Here is an 18,495-nt window from a genome sequence, read left to right on the forward strand (position 1 = left end):
ACCACAGCAAGCCATGATGCTGATCCAGGTCCATTATACAGCAACTTACATGGGTATGGTGCACGGGTAAGCAGAAGCATTTTATGGTGTATGTGCACATCTAACAGGGTGATATTGTTCTGTAAAATGGACTCTTTGTATTGTTTGTATTATTCAGGATGAAAATCTAATTGTCATTAAAGTGGAAGCTTTAGATGAGGAAGATCTGTATGAGATGGGCGAAGGGCCATGTAAGGAGGACATTCCTCCAAAGTTCAGCACAGGTGAGGAATAAGTATTAAATCTATGAGAAAGTCAGATATTGATATGTATCTGTCCATCACAGACTGTCAGCCATGTGACTGTTACTTTAAGCATTTACTCTCCCTCATTGCTGAAAAAAAAACACTATAGCTTACTGAATGGCTTAAAGCTAAGGTTTAATCTGACAATTTTGGTCCCTCTTCTCTCCCACTCATCAACATGCTAATACAAGTTTTGAATAAAACCTCTCCATTTTAATTACATATCTTCATACAGACCCAGTGACGTCATCATTGGGTCTCTGTGCGTCTCAATGCGATTCAGATTATGGCAGGTGGGAGGGGCAAGCAGGGTGCTGTACATAACGTCTTGAGAACATCACAGCACTCTGACTCAGTACTCCTCTCAAGGACCATCATCCATGAGGCAAGCAGTGGGCTGGCCCTTAGGAGGAGTTATGCAAATATCATAATGCCCTGATGGGTGAATGTCAATCTGGAGGAGTGGATGATCTGGGAAGGCTGCATTTGCATGCAGGCCACCATAAGTAACATCCACATGTGAAGCTGAGTTTCCCCAGGAAATAAAGTGGGCTTTTTCAGACCTGCTGCAGCTTCTAGTGCACACTATGAAAGGATTTCTAGCAGGGCCGGTGCAAGGATTTGTTTTGCAGTACAAACTGCATTCCTGTGATCCATAGGAGAAGTATAGCCAAAAAAAAAACGTTGGTTATATGTCTCCTTTAAATGTAACAACCATAAATCATTACAATAAAGTATTTCATAGTCACAGCTCCACCCCTTAGAGAAGAGCCACAATATATTCACAATTATTGATCGGTGGTCAGTGCTACCATCAGATCATATACCAATTATTGATATGTTTTACCTGGCCACAGTGATGTGAAGGGTCAGAAGTATAATTCCCAGGAAAAGCAGTAGCTTAGCAGCCAGCCTCCCCAACCTCTTGACCTGCCCTTCTTTTAGTGTCCACTCACTTGGGCCAGCTTCACCCCCACTCTCCGGGTCCAGGGGGTCTGGCCGGGCGCAGGAGCTGGAGGAGTCACTGCCACCATCACAGCACTTCGGAGCCACTGTGGGACAGGAAGGAACAAAGCCAGAGGGAAAGTTGCAGGGGAGATAGGCGAACCAGGGTCTCCCCGAGCCGTGGATGGAGGCAGATCAGCAATGGGCAGGACTTCCCTCAGCCAGCCGAGGTCAGGGGTGAACATGGGTCCTTCTGTGCACCCCAAACTGACCCCAAAATCACCTGGACCCACATCCTCCATGTGTGTGCATGTAAGAGGTGTGCAGTACCCCATTCCACCTGATTGTGCAGGATGGGGAAGGGGGATGACGCTGTAGACTACTAGAGATCATTGTACTGAACATTCTAATTCCCAATCTGCACCCACTACTCCTCTACCTCCACAGGGGACTACAGCTGACAAAAAAAAAATCTGAATTCCCAGCAAGTGGCTTGGGATGCAGATTTTAACCGCTCCCCTCCCCTTCTACCTTATTCTGGCGCCCTAAGGCCTTATGCTGGCCTTGAATCGGAGAAAGTAATTTTGGTACATGAGAGGAACCTGTAGAACTGTGCAAGACTGAATAACCCTTGTACTTCTTGTGTTGTGATGGTAAAGCAATCTATTGTTTTGTTGCATGGCATTGTGCATGAACCTTCATTAGAGCCTCCTTTCATGTATCCTCCAGAAGGAAGACCTAGAAAGTTGAACAAAGAGGAACCTCCCATCATTGCACAAGACAAGGAGAGGCCCTATTCATGTTCTGAATGTGGGAAATGTTTCAGGGAGAGAGCCCACCTTCTTACACACGAGAGAGTTCACACGGGGGAGAAGCCATTTTCATGTTCCGTGTGTGGGAAATGCTTCAACCAAAAATCAGTCCTCGTCAGACACGAAAAAGTTCACCTCGAAGAGAAGCCATATTCCTGTTCTGACTGTGGGAAAGGCTTCAGGCAGAAGTCAGATCTTGTGGTCCACGAAAGGACTCACACATCAGAAAAGCCATATTCCTGCTCCGAATGCAGGAAATTGTTTTCCCACCGGTCATCTCTTGTGAAGCATCAGACTGTCCATACAGGCCACAAGCCTTACTCCTGTCCGGACTGTGAGAAAAGTTTTATCCAGAAGTCAGACCTCCTTGACCATCAAAGGATCCACACGGATGACAAGCCCTTTTCATGTTCTGACTGTGAGAAATGTTTCACTCGCCGATCTTCCCTCGCTAGGCACCAGCTATCCCACTCCACAGAGAAGCCATATTCATGCTCGAAATGCCATAAATCTTTTCGCCTCAAAAGCACAAAGTGCGAACATGAAAGACTCCACTCCGGAGAGAAGCCATATTCCTGCTCTCAGTGTGGGAAGAGTTATGCACAGAGATCAGCTCTCGGCAAACACGAACGAACTCACGGCAGCGAGAGGCGCTATGCCTGTTCAGAATGTGGGATATGGTTTGCCAAAGAATTCTATTTTGTGGCTCACCAAAGGATCCACGCCGAGGAGAAGCCATCTTGATGTTAAATGCCTTCTGGAATGCCTTCTGGAAGGTCAAGAAGCTTTTATTCCAACACATGCATACACAAATGTGCGGTGCTGTCACTTTAAGAATCAAAAAACATATCAACATTAAAAAGTCCAAATGTTTATATCTTAATAAATTAAAACGTCCACCAACAAATGTGTAGTTAGTGTTAATGAACACATAAATGTAAAAGTCTCCAAATCAGTGAATAATCCCCTGAGAAATGTGAAGAAATGTGAGAAGAATCCTCCTGGAATTAACCACTCTTGTGTGCTGACCACCAAAGATTCACATTACTGCTTACCACAAGAATAGACCTTGAACACAGGGAGGTCAAAAAGCGCAGGATGGATGAATGGTGGATGATCCAGCTCGGTCCCAGTCCTCCTCGAGTCACCACACCTCTGGTTTAAATATGCAAAGAATTACCCATCATCATATCAGCCACAAACACATGGGAAAAATCAAGCAATTCAGCTGTTGTGCGCCCTGGCAGGCATGACAATGTCACCAGGTTAACTCCACCCTCTGTGTTTCGTCCAAAAAGAGGCCATCAGTTGGGCATACAGAAAATACACTGGATACAGGAGCACAAAGAAAAAGTCTACATTTTGAAAGGTCTTTTTATCTTTTTATACCTTTCCAGATCTCTACAAGATTAAAAAATAAATACTGTGCTGTCAACTCAGGCAGGCTTAGAGTCTCCTATCATGGACAGCAGCTTTATTGGTGGACTTTATTTTCAAGGTAATAATCTGATTTTTGGAGATAAGTAAAGTGCTGACCAAACTGTTCTAATGAACATCTCCAGTGAAGCAGTACATCTGTATGATATGGTGGAGTTGATGGCCATCTTGGGTCTTGGTAACAAAGCATCAGAAAAATACATTAAAAGGACAGATGTTTAGCAGTGAACAACTTTTTAAGAAGGTGGGAGGGACGCCAATGTTCTTAGTTCTCCAGTGATGAAGTTTTGTTCCATTGTCAACTTTCTGTTCCTATAGTTAGGTAATTTAGCATAACAAAGCAAGGGGAATGAAACGTGACGCTGCCAGAATCCTCCTCACCTCTCTGGTCAGATCTGAGTTTTATTAATAGAGATTAGAGTGATGTCATGTGACCTCCCAGAATCCTCCTCACCTCTTCAGTCAACTCTGTGTTTTATCAATATGTGTACAGTAAGATAGTGTTATAGCAGATGTACAAGAAAAGCCATTTGTTGGGTACAGTGATTGACAGTCAAACTACTTCTCTGCACACTCCAGAGGTTCAGCTCTCCTCCAGACCCACTCATCTCCTGTCTCTGCTCTCTTTCATTTGTCCCCGCTCATTCCTGTGTCTCTTTTCTATTTCATTGTCCCTGCTCATCTTCTGTGTCTCTGCTTTTTCATTGTTTCTGCTATTCTCACATCTCCTTTGACTCTGCTCTTTTTCACTGTCCATGCCCATCTCTTTTATCTCTGCTCTATTTCTTTTTCCTGGCTCATCTCCTGTGTCTGCTCTCTTTTATTGTTTCTGCTCATCTCCTGTGTTTCTTCTCTCTTTCATTGTCCCTGCTCATCTCCTATGTCTCTTCTCTCTTTCATTGTCCCTATTCATCTCCTGTGTCTCTGCTCTCTTTCTTTGTCCTGGCTCATCTCCTGTGTCTCTCCTCTTTCATGGTTTCAGCTATTTTCACATCTAATCTGTCTCTGCTCTTTTTCTTGTCCTTGCTCATCTCTTGTAGCTCTGCTCTATTTCTTTTTCCTGGCTCATCTTCTGTGTCTCTGCTCTCTTTCATTGTTCCCGCTCATCTCCTGTGTCTCTGCTTTACTGCGTAATTTCAAAGCCCTACTCCTACCTCCAACTCCAGTTGCACTACATGATTTGTTTGCTGCATAGCTCAGATATGTCATGACTGGTGTGATGTTTTTAATACAAGGGATGCAGGTTCAAACTCTAGGCTGGCTGGTTTCTTTGCAATTAGTTTTCTTGAGGGCTTGAGGTGAATACGCAGGGAACACCCAGCTAACCAATAGATGGTCACCACTCACTGGGTATGTCAGAAGAAGCAAGCAAGGGCAGACTTCCAGAATATCACTGAAGGTCAAACCATTCTGTTTTTAGACCCCAGCTGGTAACTTCTAATTTTAGTGAGGACAGAGCACTATGGTGGGAATGAGTAATGAGTGGTGCTGTGCTGTTGTAAACTGGAAAGGCTAACTAATGAAGGTGTATTCTGATCACAAATAAAATAAACAACAATGCAAAAATACAGATAAGGGACTCAATTCTTCTAAATTACAAACTCCTCATAAGAATGTGTAGGGAACAATCTTCTATAACAAAATAGATTCCATACATAATCTCCAAATGGGTAATCAATTAGTGCTCATGGTGAATAATGACAGTCCCATGGCTAATGCATACAAGTGAACGTGAATACGGTAGAAGTGAGACGTGAAAACATCTGATAAATCTCTTAAAAATTCTCTTAATAGTGTGAAAGGTGAATAGAAGTGCTGCAGTCTTTCACCGTGCAAAATAAAATATAGCAGGTGTCCCCTCTTTCCGTGCAATGACACCTCTGTGCAAGATGGCCTCTCACCTTACTGCTTTAAGGTAACAGCATGTTCGGATAAAAATTCCAATTTCCTCTGTGGGTCCTCCTAATGTATGGCTGATGGCTCCCAGGTGTTAATAATTCCTGGGTACCTTAAGAGATCCTCCTCTCATTTCCCAGTGGTTAGTACTTTGTGATAGAAGATGGCTCCTCTAAGTGATGTAGGGGTCCTCTCACACTCGCGCATTAAGGGTAGGAGGAAAGAAGGGGAAGGCCCAGATAGTGTAGTAAAATTAATTACGAAAACACAAAAAACTCACATAAGGAAAGATGGAACACCGTATAACATCCACGAGCAGCGAGCTCGTACCCCTGCGTCACTTCCAGTGTGCCTGTCATTTCCGACGAGTATCGTCACAGTCACGTGACTTTGTTAAGGGAAATATAGTGGGAATGTTCTCACACACTAGAAGTCCATGTGGAAAACAAGCTCACATCGTACTGCAAGCAACAGACACAAAGAAAGCATCACACAGTAGAAACAAGTGATATACAGTTTTTCTGTGCACCTGTTTTATCTTCCCTTCTTTGGTATGAGTTGTTTGGCTCCTTCCTTCAGTTCCACACTGTCTATCTTGCCCCTCTTTGGCATAATGGGAGCTCAGTGGACAGGGAACATGGCTGAACAAGGTAACAATGAGCAATGGGTTTTAGAGGGAGCAGCTTGGAGGTCCACGGTCTGCAGGGTGTCACTCAACTGCAGTCAAATCAAGTAAGCTCGTATGAGTCAAGCAGATGGCCAATACATATGTTGTGCACCATGTTGCATCATATGAAACCTGTTCCGCAGATGGACAATCATACCTTCCTTCCCCTAGAAGAACGGGCAGATCTTGGCCTCTCCTTTCATCCCAAACTGATAAAGTAGATACTGGACTGACCCTTCAACCCCAAACTGAAGGACATACCCTGCCCTGTCTTTCCATCCCAAACTAATGGACATAATATGCCTCCTCCTTCCACCCCAGCCAGATGTACGTATCCTGGCCTCTTCTTCCACCCCAGACTGATGTACGTGCCCTGCCCCCTCATTCTACCCAAGATTGACAGACAACCCCAGCTCTCTGAATAGTACATAAGCATGGGTGTTTGGGAAGGCCTGGTTCCTCAATGGGTTCTTCTGTTTCTCTGAGACTCCCTCAATGAGACCTCTGTGCCATAGGTCCTGCTTCTGTGCTTTCATCCTCTTTGTCCTAAATGCCTTCTGCTGCATTCATAAATACATATATATACAGTGGGGAAAATAATTATTTGATCCCCTGCAGATTTTTTTTAAGTTTGCCCACTTACAAAGAAATTAAGAGTCTATCATATTTATCATAGGTGTATTTTAAATGATAGAGACAGAATATCAACCAAAAATCCAAAAAAAAACATGATACAAATGTTACAAATTGAGTTGCAGATCAGTGAATAAAATAAGTATTTGATCCCCTACCAACCACCAATAATTCTGTCTCCCACACACTGGCTACAGTATGTGCTCATGTGGTACACAGATTAGTCCTGTCAATTTAAAGCGGAGTCCCCGCCGAAAAATAAAAATAAAAAGTCAGCAGCTACAAAAAGTGTAGCTGCTGACTTTTAATAATCAGCCACTTACCTGTACTACGGTCCAGTGATGCGGGCGTACGAAGCCCCGCTCCTCTCCGCTTACTGTGGGCGCCCGGCCGGGCACACACTGCGCATGCGCGAGCCATGCTGCACACTGAATGGCCAGGCAATCTTCTGGGACCTGTGACGTGTCCCAGAAGATTGCAGGGAGGGAGGGGGGTGAGGTGAACTTTCTGGCACCGCGGAGCCCTAGGAGGAAGTGGAAGCTGGGTGCCTCTAAAAAGAGGGTATCCCCCCCCCAATAAAATGGGCAAAACCAAAGAGCTGTCAAAGGGCGTCAGGGACAAGAGTGTAGACCTGCACAAAGCTGGGATGGGCTACAAAACCATCAGCAAGAAGCTTGGTGAGAAGGAGACAACTGTTGAAGCGATTATTCGCAAATGGAAAAAATACAAAATAATCATCAATAGCCCTTGGTCTCGACCTCCATGCAGGATTTTGCCTCATGGGGTAAGAATGATCATAAGAAAAGTAAGGGATCAGCCCAAAACTACATGGGAGGAGCTTGTGAATGATCACAAGGCAGTTGGGACCACAGTCACCAAACAAACCATCGGTAACACAATATGTCGCCAATATGTCCTCAAGAAGGCACATGTACAGGCCTGTCTGAAGTGTACCAATGAACATCTAAATGACTCAGAGAATGATTGGGAGAAAGTGCTGTGGTCAGGTGAGACCAAAATTGAGCTCTTTGGCTCTAAGGTACAGGCCGACTTTGCTGCATTGAGGGGCCCATGGACTAGGCTAATTATTGTAAAATCTTGGACGAGAACTGTCTTCCCCCAGCCAGAACACTGAAGATGGGTCATGGATGGGTATTCCAGCATGACAATGAACCAAAACAAGGCAACAAAGGAATGTCTCAAAAAGAAGCACAATAAAGTCATGGATTGGCCTATAACATTTATGGAGGGAGCGACAGCCAAGAAACCTTAAGGATTTAGAGAAGATCTGTAAAGAAGAGTGGACCAAAATCCTTCCTGAGATGTGTGCAAACCTGTTAACCAGCTACAAGAAATGTCTTAACATCTGTGCTTGCCAACAAGGGTTTCTCCACTAAGTCATGTCTTGACTGAGGATCAAATACTTATTTTACTCACTGAACTGCAACTCAATTTATAACATTTGTATTGTGTTTTTACTTGATTTTTGGTTGATATTCTGTCTCCGTCATTTAAAATACACCTATGATAAAATCTATAGACCCTTCATTTCATTGTAAGTGGGCAAACTTACAAAATCTGCAGGGGGTCAAATAATTATTTTCCCCCACTGTATATACAGTCAGGTCCATAAATATTGGGACATCGACACAATTCTAAACTTTTTGGCACTATACTCCACCACAATGGATTTGAATTGAAACAAACAAGATGTGCTTTAACTGCAGACTTTCAGCTTTAATTTGAGGGTATTTACATCCAAAACAGGTGAACGTGTAGGAATTACAACAGTTTGTATATGTGCCTCACACTTTTTAAGGGACCAAAAGTAATGGGACAATTGGCTGCTCAGCTGTTCCATGGCCAGGTGTGTGTTATTCCCTCATTATCCCATTTACAAGGAGCAGATAAAAGGTCCAGAGTTCATTTCAAGTGTGCTATTTGCATTTGGAATCTGTTGCTGTCAACTCTCAATATGAGATCCAAAGAGCTGTCACTATCAGTAAAGCAAGCCATCATTAGATTGAAAAAACAAAACAAACCCATCAGAGAGATAGCAAAAACATTAGGTGTGGCCAAATCAACTGTTTGGAACAGCCTTAAAAAGAAAGAACGCACCGGTGAGCTCAGCAACACCAAAAGTCTCGGAAGACCATGGAAAACAACTGTGGTGGATGACCGAAGAACTCTTTCCCTGGTGAAGAAAACACCCTTCACAACAGTTGGCCAGATCAAGAACACTCTCCAGGAGGTAGGTGTATGTGTGTCAAAGTCATCAAGAGAAGACTTCACCAAAGTGAATACAGAGGGTTCACCTCAAGATGTAAACCATTGGTGAGCCTCAAAAACAGGAAGGCCAGATTAGACTTTGCCAAACAACATCTAAAAAAGCCTTCACAGTTCTGGAACAACATCCTATGGACAAATGAGACCAAGATCAACTTGTACCAGAGTGATGGGAAGAGAAGAATATGGAGAAGGAAAGGAACAGCTCATGATCCCAAGCAAACCACCTCATCAGTGAAGCATGGTGGTGGTAGTGTCATGGCGTGGGCATGTATGGCTGCCAGTGGAACTGGTTCTTTTGTATTTATTGATGATGTGACTGCTGACAAAAGCAGCAGGATGAATTCTGAAGTTTTTCGGGCAATATTATCTGCTCATATTCAGCAAAATGCTTCAGAAGTCATTGGACGTTGCTTTACAGTGCAGATGGACAATGACCCGAAGCATACTGCGAAAGCAACCAAAGAGTTTTTAAGGGAAAGAAGTGGAATGTTATGCAATGGCCAAGTCAATCACCTGACCTGAATCCGATTGAGCATGCATTTCATGTGCTGAAGACAAAACTGAAGGGAAAATGCCCCAAGAACAAGCAGGAACTGAAGACAGTTGCAGTAGAGGCCTGGCAAAGCATCACCAGGGATGAAACCCAGCGTCTGGTGATGTCTATGCATTCTAGACTTCAGGCTGTAATTGACTGCAAAGGATTTGTAACCAAGTATTAAAAAGTGAAAGTTTGATGGATGATTGTTAATCTGTCCCATTACTTTTGGTCCCTTAAAAAGTGGGAGGCACATATACAAACTGTTGTAATTTCTACACCGTTCACCTGATTTGGATGTAAATACCCTCAAATTAAAGCTGAAAGTCTGCAGTTAAATCACATCTTGTTCGTTTCATTTCAAATCCATCGTGGTGGTGTATACAGCCAAAAAGATTAGAATTGTGTAGATGTCCTATATTTATGGACCTGACTGTATATATATATATATATATATATATATATATATATATATATATATATATATATATATTACATTACTCCGGTAGGAATGGTGAGAACCCCTTGATATGTGGCTGCAGCAAGTGTGCAGGCTCAGGAATGATCAATGCTGGAGTAGACTGACCCTTTGAGCATCGCTCGAAAAACATACAAAAAACAGTGTACAGTGCTTCAGAGTTAGTGGTATTGGAATAGATGGCCAATTCTCTCACCTCCTGCCATCTTCTATGACAAATTACTTGCCCGTCTCTAGAACATAAATGATGCTGTTGGAGTCCAAAAGGCATACTAGGAATAGGGACACTTCGAACAAAGAAAGATCTCAGGAACTCCTCTTCCTTGTTCCAGCTTGATGACTCACACCAGCCCAGGAACCTGGGTGTTTTAAAACTGATTCCTAAAAGTCAGCAATGGTTATGTAGTCTATATACTAGATTCCCTTTAACTCACCAGAATCTACCAAATCAAATTACTGGCTTTGAGCAGACAAACCCTTTAACCACTTGACCTCCAGAAGGTTTTACCCCCTTCATGACCAGAACATTTTTTGCTATTCAGCACTACACTGCTGTAACTGGTAATTGCGCGGTCATGCAACGCTGTACCAAATTGACATTTATATAATTTTCACATGGTGGTATTTGATCACCACTGGGTTTTTTATTTTTTTATCATATAAACAAAAAAATACCAAAAATTTTGAAAGTAAAAAAATATTCTCCATTTTGTCAGCGACTTATAGTGTGACTGTGATAGTGGGGCGGGCAATCTGGTGCTAAAAGACACTGGCTGGGAGTGTCAGTAACTGACACTGACATCGCTAGTGACACTAATACAGTGATCAGTAATAACACTGTACTAATTACACTGGCTGGGAAGGGGTTAACATCTAGGGGCAATCAAGGGATTAACTGTGTGCTTAACAATGTGTAATATGCGCTACTTTTACTTACTAATCTGGCTGATTTTTCTCCCTGCTTTTCAAGGAGAAGAAACAGCCAGATCGCTGTTCACTGTACACAGAGTTCTGTATGTTTGTATACACAGAATTTTGTGTGTGATTGGACACAGCATATCAGCAGGTTTCAGCCAAAATCATTGGCTGAAGTTTGCTGCCAAACTTGTGGTGTTGTGTCCAATTTCAGCTGACCCTCTTTTAAATACCTCTTACCTCACCATATCTGTCTCTTCCAAAAGCTTCATCCATTTTCGTTATTGTAGATCTGTCACAATTCTAGACAATTCAAACCGAGTACATAACAAAACAAATTTATTACATTGAAGTGACCCTCTTTGAAAACAGCATGTCAAAACAATGTGTAGATTCAGAGATAAAGGCAGCTGAAGTTATGTGCTGATCTTGACTTTTCCTGTAAAAAGTCAAGCTTGGCCCCACCCCTTGCATGCATCCCTATTGGTCACTGATGCCACCTATCTAATTAAAGGACCAGTAAGGAAGCTGAAAGTAGCAGATGAGAGTGTGGCCTAGCTCAGATTTTACAAGATAAGGACATTAATGTAAAGCACATGAAGGGACAACCTTAAAGTGATTGTAAACCTCAGACATGAACTATGAACAAAGTATATCCCTCTATAGTGTGTACTTTCAGAGCACTAAGTGTCATTTCTGCCTGCTGCCTTGTTCCTCTGCTATTAGCATGAATCACTTCTGACATGTTTTCCTGACACCAAGAGAAGAATGGTGACAGGGGAGGGACCTCCAGCTGATTGACAGACTCAGCTCTGTTCCTGTGTGCTGTCTCAGAGCTCTCCTCACTGATGTAACGTCAGCTCTCCACCCCCTACTTTTTAGAGCTGAGAGATTCTGTGTAAATTGTGTACTTTGAATGACTGTAGAGAAGAGAAGACCGCAGATAAAAAGGTACAGCTTGTGTAGGAGGATTTGTTTAATCTCCTCTGTATCACCCGAGGCAAGTCACTTCACTGGGTATATGTGAGGGTTTACAACCACTTTAAAGGTTTGGCATGCTCTATCTTGTCCGCTTTTTCTTCTTTACTTTTGTATACTCCAAAATTACCTTTAAAGCCACAACACACAGACACAACGCACATTAGGTTGTCCTCAGATGGCCGAACCCCTCTCCTGGAAGCATGGCTGCATCCATCTTAGCCTTTTCACAAAGGTGTTGCATTGTGGCAGGCTTCCTTTTACCTGTACACAATTTAACTACCAGTGAAATGCTGATCTTTCACAGGCACATGGAGCATGGAGCAGGAAAAGCCAGACTTCACCTATGAAGCTGCTGATGAGAGACCAGATATAGTTTCCTGGAAAAACACTTGCCGCATTCAGAGCAGGAGAAGGGTTTCTCTCCAGTGTGAGTTCTCTGGTGGGTGACAAGGTTGGACTTCTGCTTGAAGCATTTCCCACACTCCGCACATGAGTATGGCATTTCCCCCGTGTGGTTCCGTTGATGCTTGACCAGGACTGACTTATAGGCAAAGCCTTTGCCACACTGAGGGCATAAATATGGCTTCTCCCCTGTGTGGACCCTCTCGTGCCTCACCAGGGCTGACTTTTCGGTGAAACACTTCCCACACTCAGAACACGAATATGGCTTTTCCCCTGTGTGAACCCTTTGGTGCTTTACCACATCAGACTTCTGAGTAAAGCACCTCCCACACAGTGAGCAAGAATATGGCTTCTCCCCTGTATGAGTCCTTTGGTGGATCGCCAGATGGGCCTTCTGCTTAAACGACTTTCCACACTGAGAACAGGAAAACGGGTGGTCGCCGGAGTGGATCCTCTCGTGCTGTAAAAGGTTTGCCTTGTCAGTGAAACATTTCCCACAGAGAGGGCAGGAATAGGGCTTCTCCCCAGTGTGAATCCGTTGGTGAGTGACAAGATGGGACTTCTGGACGAAAACCTTCCCACATTCGGAACAGGAGTATGGGTGCTCTCCTGTCTGAGTTGTCTGATGGGAAATAAGCTTTGCACCCGAGGAAAAACATTTATCATAAGCAGAATATGAGAATGCGGAGCCAACGCTCTGGGTGATGTGCTCGGATCCTTCGGTAAAAGACTTCCCACATGTAGAGGGGTCGTAAGGCAGTTCTGTACCATGAAGAGCCTGATGGAGAGGCGGAATAACAGGGTTTTCTGCTGGATTTGTTCCATTATCTGGATAGGTCACGTGATGTCCCTCTGTATTATTTCCTTTATGATGTATATCTAGATGAAACAAGAAACCAAAAGATGGGTTGGCAGATCTACAGTAAGGTTCCCAAACAGACAAATCTCATGGGAAATATCAATTGTGTGCATGTGTTTCGCTGCTGAATAATCATACATGTGCATGAAACAGTGTGATTCTCCACATTTCAAACATAGAGTGCATGCAAATATTTTAAACAATGATTCTGAAATGATAATACAGAAAAGTCTCCAACAATACTATTTGTGCAGTCTATAAAGTGACCATGTATTCCTTTAAAATGCTTCCTGGTGGAATGTGAACCCACACTCCCAGTGATGCAAAAATAACTGCATAGCTTGCTATTTTAGAAGATTTCATGCCTTTACCCATAAGTTCCTCCTACTGCTAAGTGAACCCAAAGATCCCGGTGCTGTAAACTCTGCTGGTGCACCACCCCCAAGTGATTCAGGATGGACTCGTACCTTAAAGAATTGACCTATAGATCATAATAGGTCCACCAGCACTTCCTCCGATGTCAACAAAAAAAAAAAAACACCAGGGTCCTGGATCTTCACCTTTTATTCACTATTCACAAAGGGGGTGACTGTCTCTTTAAACTCTGCACTTTCCGAACCGACACTGTTAGGATTCTGTGAATTTAACTCAGAACCAAAAGGAATCTCCCATAGTGCATGCAGTACGTAAGATATATCCATCAAATTGATTAGTATAAATTCACTTACATATAAAAAAATCTCTGCACATTAAACAAATTCACTAGTTAGCGTACACAGAGTACTCACCGCACTTCCGCTCCTTGGCACAGACGTCACCTGGCTCCTCCCCACGCGTATCATCACCGACCACGTGACTTCATCAGATTTGAAATCTCAAGGGAAGCCTAACATTCATCTGCTCTCCAATGAATGCAAAGTAGCTCCAAAAATTCACTATATTGTAAAAAGTATTGGGATGCCTGCCTTTACACACACATGAACTTTAATGGCATCCCAGTCTTAGTCCTTAGGGTTCAATATTGAGTTGGACCACCCTTTGCAGCTATAACAGCTTTAACTCTTCTGGGAAGGCTGTCCACAAGGTTTAGGAGTGTCTCTATGGGAATGTTTGACTATTCTTCCAGACGTGCATTTGTAAGGTCAGGCACTGATGTGGACGAGAAGGCCTGGCTCGCATCCTCCATTCTCCTTCATCCCAAAGGTGTTCTATTGGGTTGAGGTGAGGACTCTGTGCAGGAGGTCAGGACACTGGTGCACAGTCATGTTGGAACAGGAAGGAGCCATCCCCAACCTGTTCCCACAAAGTTGGGAGCATGAAATTGTCCAAAATGTCTTGGTATGCTGACGCCTTAAGAGTTCCCTTCACTGGAACTAAGGGGCCAAGCCCAACCCCTGAAAAACAACCCCACACCATAATCCCCCCTCCACCAAATGATTTGGACCAGTGCACAAAGCAAGGTCCATAAAGACATGGATGAGCGAGTTTGGGGTGGAGGAACTTAATATAGCTGCAAAGGATGGGCCAAATCAATACTGAACCCCACAGGCTAATGCCCCGTACACACGGTTGGACATTGATCGGACATTCCGACAACAAAATCCTAGGATTTTTTCCGACGGATGTTGGCTCAAAGTTGTCGGAAAATCCAATCGTTCTGAACGAGGTGACGTAAAACACGTATACTATAGACGGGGCAGTAGACAATAGCTTTCATCTCTTTATTTATTCTGAGCATGCGTGGCACTTTGTCCGTCGGATTTGTGTACACACGATCAAAATTTCCGACAACGGATTTTGTTGTCGGAAATTTTATAGCCTGCTCTCAAACTTTGTGTGTCGGAAAATCCAATGGAAAATATCTGATGGAGCCTACACACGGTTGGAATTTCCGACAACAAGGTCCTATCACGCATTTTCCGTCGGAAGACCGTGTGTACAGGGCATAAGACTGGGATACCATTAAAGTTCATATGTGTGTAAAGGCAGGTGTTCCAATACTTTTGACAATATATTGTATATGTGGGTATGGTTATGAATGTTTATGTGTGAAGGTATATGTGTATGTATGTGTATGTTTATATTGGAGGCCCTCCTAAGTTGCCAATATTTATTTACTTTATTAGTCTTTATTTTTTGAGATTTGTACAATCTCTCATTTCAGTTTGAAGCTCAGTATACAAGGGAATGCAAAAGAGTCTGAACAGGAGAGCCGGCGTCTCATAGAGACTAATGGCTCCTGATTCCCCCACTGGGCACATACTGTCCCCCCATTACTGTCTACTGACAGAGGAGGGGGGAGAAGAAGAGATTGTTGTAGTGACTGAACAAGGAGAATCTGGGACTCTTCTCTGGATTTACTGTTTATTATTCACCTGTGCTGACCTCTGGAGAATGGTCTTCCCTACATGGCTCATCACCCATCATAGACATTTCTTCTTCATCTTCTACTTTAATAACAATCAGATCTTCATCCTAGCAAGGAAACGTGTTTGGATTACGGATGCAGGAAGATGAGTATTAGTTTATAAGCATTCTCTAAAAAACATGCAGCAATTTAATAACGTCCTCAATTTTCCAAACCTGATAATCCTGGAGGATCTCCTGATCTTCCTGTGTGGAGTCCCGGGAGTACAGAGGACAGGGACATCTCTCTGGGGGATTTCTGTTACTGGATCCATCTGTAGGAAACACACACACTGACTGAATACATTGTTTCTATGTCTTTATATCAGAGGATGTGTGTATCTAGGGGGATCCTCAATACTCTTCTCTCCTTTACAAGAAATGAAAGTCTCCTCTTACCCGGTGATGTGAGAGGCGGCCGGTTCTCCATCATGACGTCCTTGTAGAGATCCTTGTGTCCTTCTATATACTCCCACTCCTCCATGGAGAAATAGACAGTGACATCCTGACACCTTATAGAAACCTGACACACACAATGATACAGTCACCATCCAGACACCTCCCTTGTCTGTTACTGGATAGTGTCCCAGAATTCCCAGCACCACTCACCTCTCCCGTCAGCAGCTCAATGATCTTCTGGGTGACTTCTAGAATCTTCTCGTCACTTCTCTCAAGTGTGGGTGAGGAAGGTGGAGGCTCCACAATGGGGCTCTGGCTCCTACTCCATGCTCTGGACATAACGGAATGGCTGCTGAGTGTCACATGACCACCAGACTTTTTCAAAGGTCCATAATACTAAAAAAAAGAAGACATAGAAACATTAAAAAGAGATATGCTACAACGTCCCTTCATGATCTTCATGTCCTCTTCACCTCACCAGTTTATTTAATCAATAGAGATAAGAGCGATGTAATGTGACCTCCCAGAATCCTCCTCACTTCTCCGGTCAGGTTTGTATTTTATTAATAGAAATAAGAGTGATGTCATGTGACCTCCCAGAATCCTCCTCACCTCTCCGGTTAGGTCTGTATTTTATTAATAGAGATGAGTGCTGTCATGTGACCTGCAAGAATCCTCCTCAGCTCTCCGGCCAGGTTTGTATTTTATTAATAGAGATAAGAGTGATGTCATGTGACCTCCCAGAATCCCCCTCACCTCTCCGGTCAGGTTTGTATTTTATTAATAGAGATAAGAGTGATGTCATGTGACCTCCCAGAATCCTCCTCACCTCTCCGATCAGGTCTGTGTTTTATTAATAAAGATAAGAGTAATGTCATGTGACCTCCCAGAATCCCCCTCACCTCTCCGGTCAGGTTTGTATTTTATTACTAGAGATAAGAGTGATGTCATGTGACCTCCCGGAATCCTCCTCACCTCTCCGGCCAGGTTTGTATTTTATTAATAGAGATAAGAGTGATGTCATGTGACCTCCCAGAATCCTCCTCACCTCTCCGATCAGGTCTGTGTTTTATTAATAAAGATAAGAGTAATGTCATGTGACCTCCCAGAATCCTCCTCACCTCTTCGGTCAGGTCTGTTTTATTAATAAAGATAAGAGTGATGTCATGTGACCTCCCAGAATCCTCCTCACCTCTCCAGCCAGGTTTGTATTTTTTTAAGAGATAAGAGTGATGTCATGTGACCTCCCAGAATACTCCTCAGCTCCCCAGGCAGCTCTGTGTTTTATTAATAGAGATGAGTGATGTAATGTGACCTCCCAGAATCCTCCTCACCTCTCCGGTCAGCAGGTAGATGATCTCCAATGTGAGGTTTAATATCTTCTCTTTGTCCATTTTTAGGACTGGATCTGGGAAAGGACTTTGCTCCTTATGGGAAGGGCTGACCATTATGAGATCTACAGGTGCAGAATAAAGGAGACAATTTAAGTTCATAGCAGGTCTGATACAAAAATAACAGAATGACTAATACACTGAATAATGATCGCTTTGCAAAGCCGAAATAACAGTAATGATTTAAAAGGGAAGTCCATACTAGCTCAGAACTCGGGTTTGGGGAGCAGATATAGGTCCAGAACATACTTCAAGACTGTTCAAAAATCCTGATAGCTCCTTTTTTCTAAGAGGGGTTGCATAGAATGTTTGTATATGTTTTCTTAAAGCCAAACTCCACGTATGATCTGTATTGCATAGTTACATAGGCACAGCATGGCACAATGTAAGTATTCATATCTCAAACATGACGGACCACTGTGGAAGCTGACAATCACTGCAGTAATCTACCCTACTACAGTGATTGCCACGATCTTCAACGACTGAGCAGCCGACCCACTGCATACTGACCACAGGGAGTTGCTTGCTTGGCACCTCTGCCATTCCCAGAATGCCTTGTATTTTTTCAGTGAATACAAGGTGTTCTCTGATTGGACGAGATGGAGATCAAGACATCACTGCCTCTGCTCTCCACCTTGTCCAATCAGAGGGTGGATTGTATTCACTGAAAAAACACAAGGAGTTCTATAAATGGTGGTAGTGCTGAGCAAGCGACTCCCTGTAGTCAGTGTGCAGAGGGGTAGCCACTCGGCACAGGACCCAGAAAAGATATCTGAGATCGCTGTAGTAGCACCGACTGCTACAGTGATTGTCAGCTTCCCCAGCGGTCCCTCAGGTATGACATGGGCATACTTATATTGTGCCAAGCTGGACCAATGTAATTGTACAGATCAAGCCCAGTGTTCAGAATTATATGTAATAGCCAGGCTAGTAGAAGAAAGGCTCAACATGGTGCTCCTGGCCTGGCCTTATGGCGTTTGTCAGGGGAGGAATCTTCTGTAAGAAAAGAGAAAGGCACCCAGGAGACGTCACACCTAATAAAGCTGCGCTGCTGCCTTTCTGTCCACCGCTTCACTTTTTTCACAGAATCCTCGTTGTTTTCAGGCACCGCGGCAATCCTCTGGTGATGAAATCACCCCTTGGTTACCCTATAAAATAAAACTGAA

At 43.5% G+C, this 18,495-nt stretch overlaps 2 protein-coding genes across 2 annotated transcripts in view; one reads left to right on the forward strand and one right to left on the reverse strand.

The window, feature by feature from the left end:
- The window catches only part of LOC141106474 (uncharacterized), a 40,893-nt gene extending 35,849 nt beyond the window's left edge, over positions 1 to 5,044 (forward strand). The window contains exon 9 of the mRNA XM_073597275.1: positions 2,020 to 5,044. Coding sequence (XP_073453376.1) covers positions 2,020 to 2,785 — 766 coding nt within the window. The 3' untranslated portion in view covers positions 2,786 to 5,044. The remainder of the gene's footprint in view (positions 1 to 2,019) is intronic.
- The window catches only part of LOC141106738 (uncharacterized), a 209,043-nt gene that overhangs the window by 190,220 nt on the left and 328 nt on the right, over positions 1 to 18,495 (reverse strand). The window contains 7 exon segments of the mRNA XM_073597667.1: positions 12,214 to 13,153; positions 15,509 to 15,608; positions 15,717 to 15,814; positions 15,939 to 16,062; positions 16,149 to 16,334; positions 17,273 to 17,394; positions 18,364 to 18,477. Of these exon segments, the coding sequence (XP_073453768.1) occupies positions 12,214 to 13,153; positions 15,509 to 15,608; positions 15,717 to 15,814; positions 15,939 to 16,062; positions 16,149 to 16,334; positions 17,273 to 17,386 (1,562 nt within the window). The 5' untranslated portion in view covers positions 17,387 to 17,394; positions 18,364 to 18,477.

This window comes from Aquarana catesbeiana, linkage group LG08, assembly GCF_042186555.1.
Source record: "Aquarana catesbeiana isolate 2022-GZ linkage group LG08, ASM4218655v1, whole genome shotgun sequence".
In the NCBI taxonomy this organism is placed as follows: Eukaryota; Metazoa; Chordata; class Amphibia; order Anura; family Ranidae; genus Aquarana; species Aquarana catesbeiana.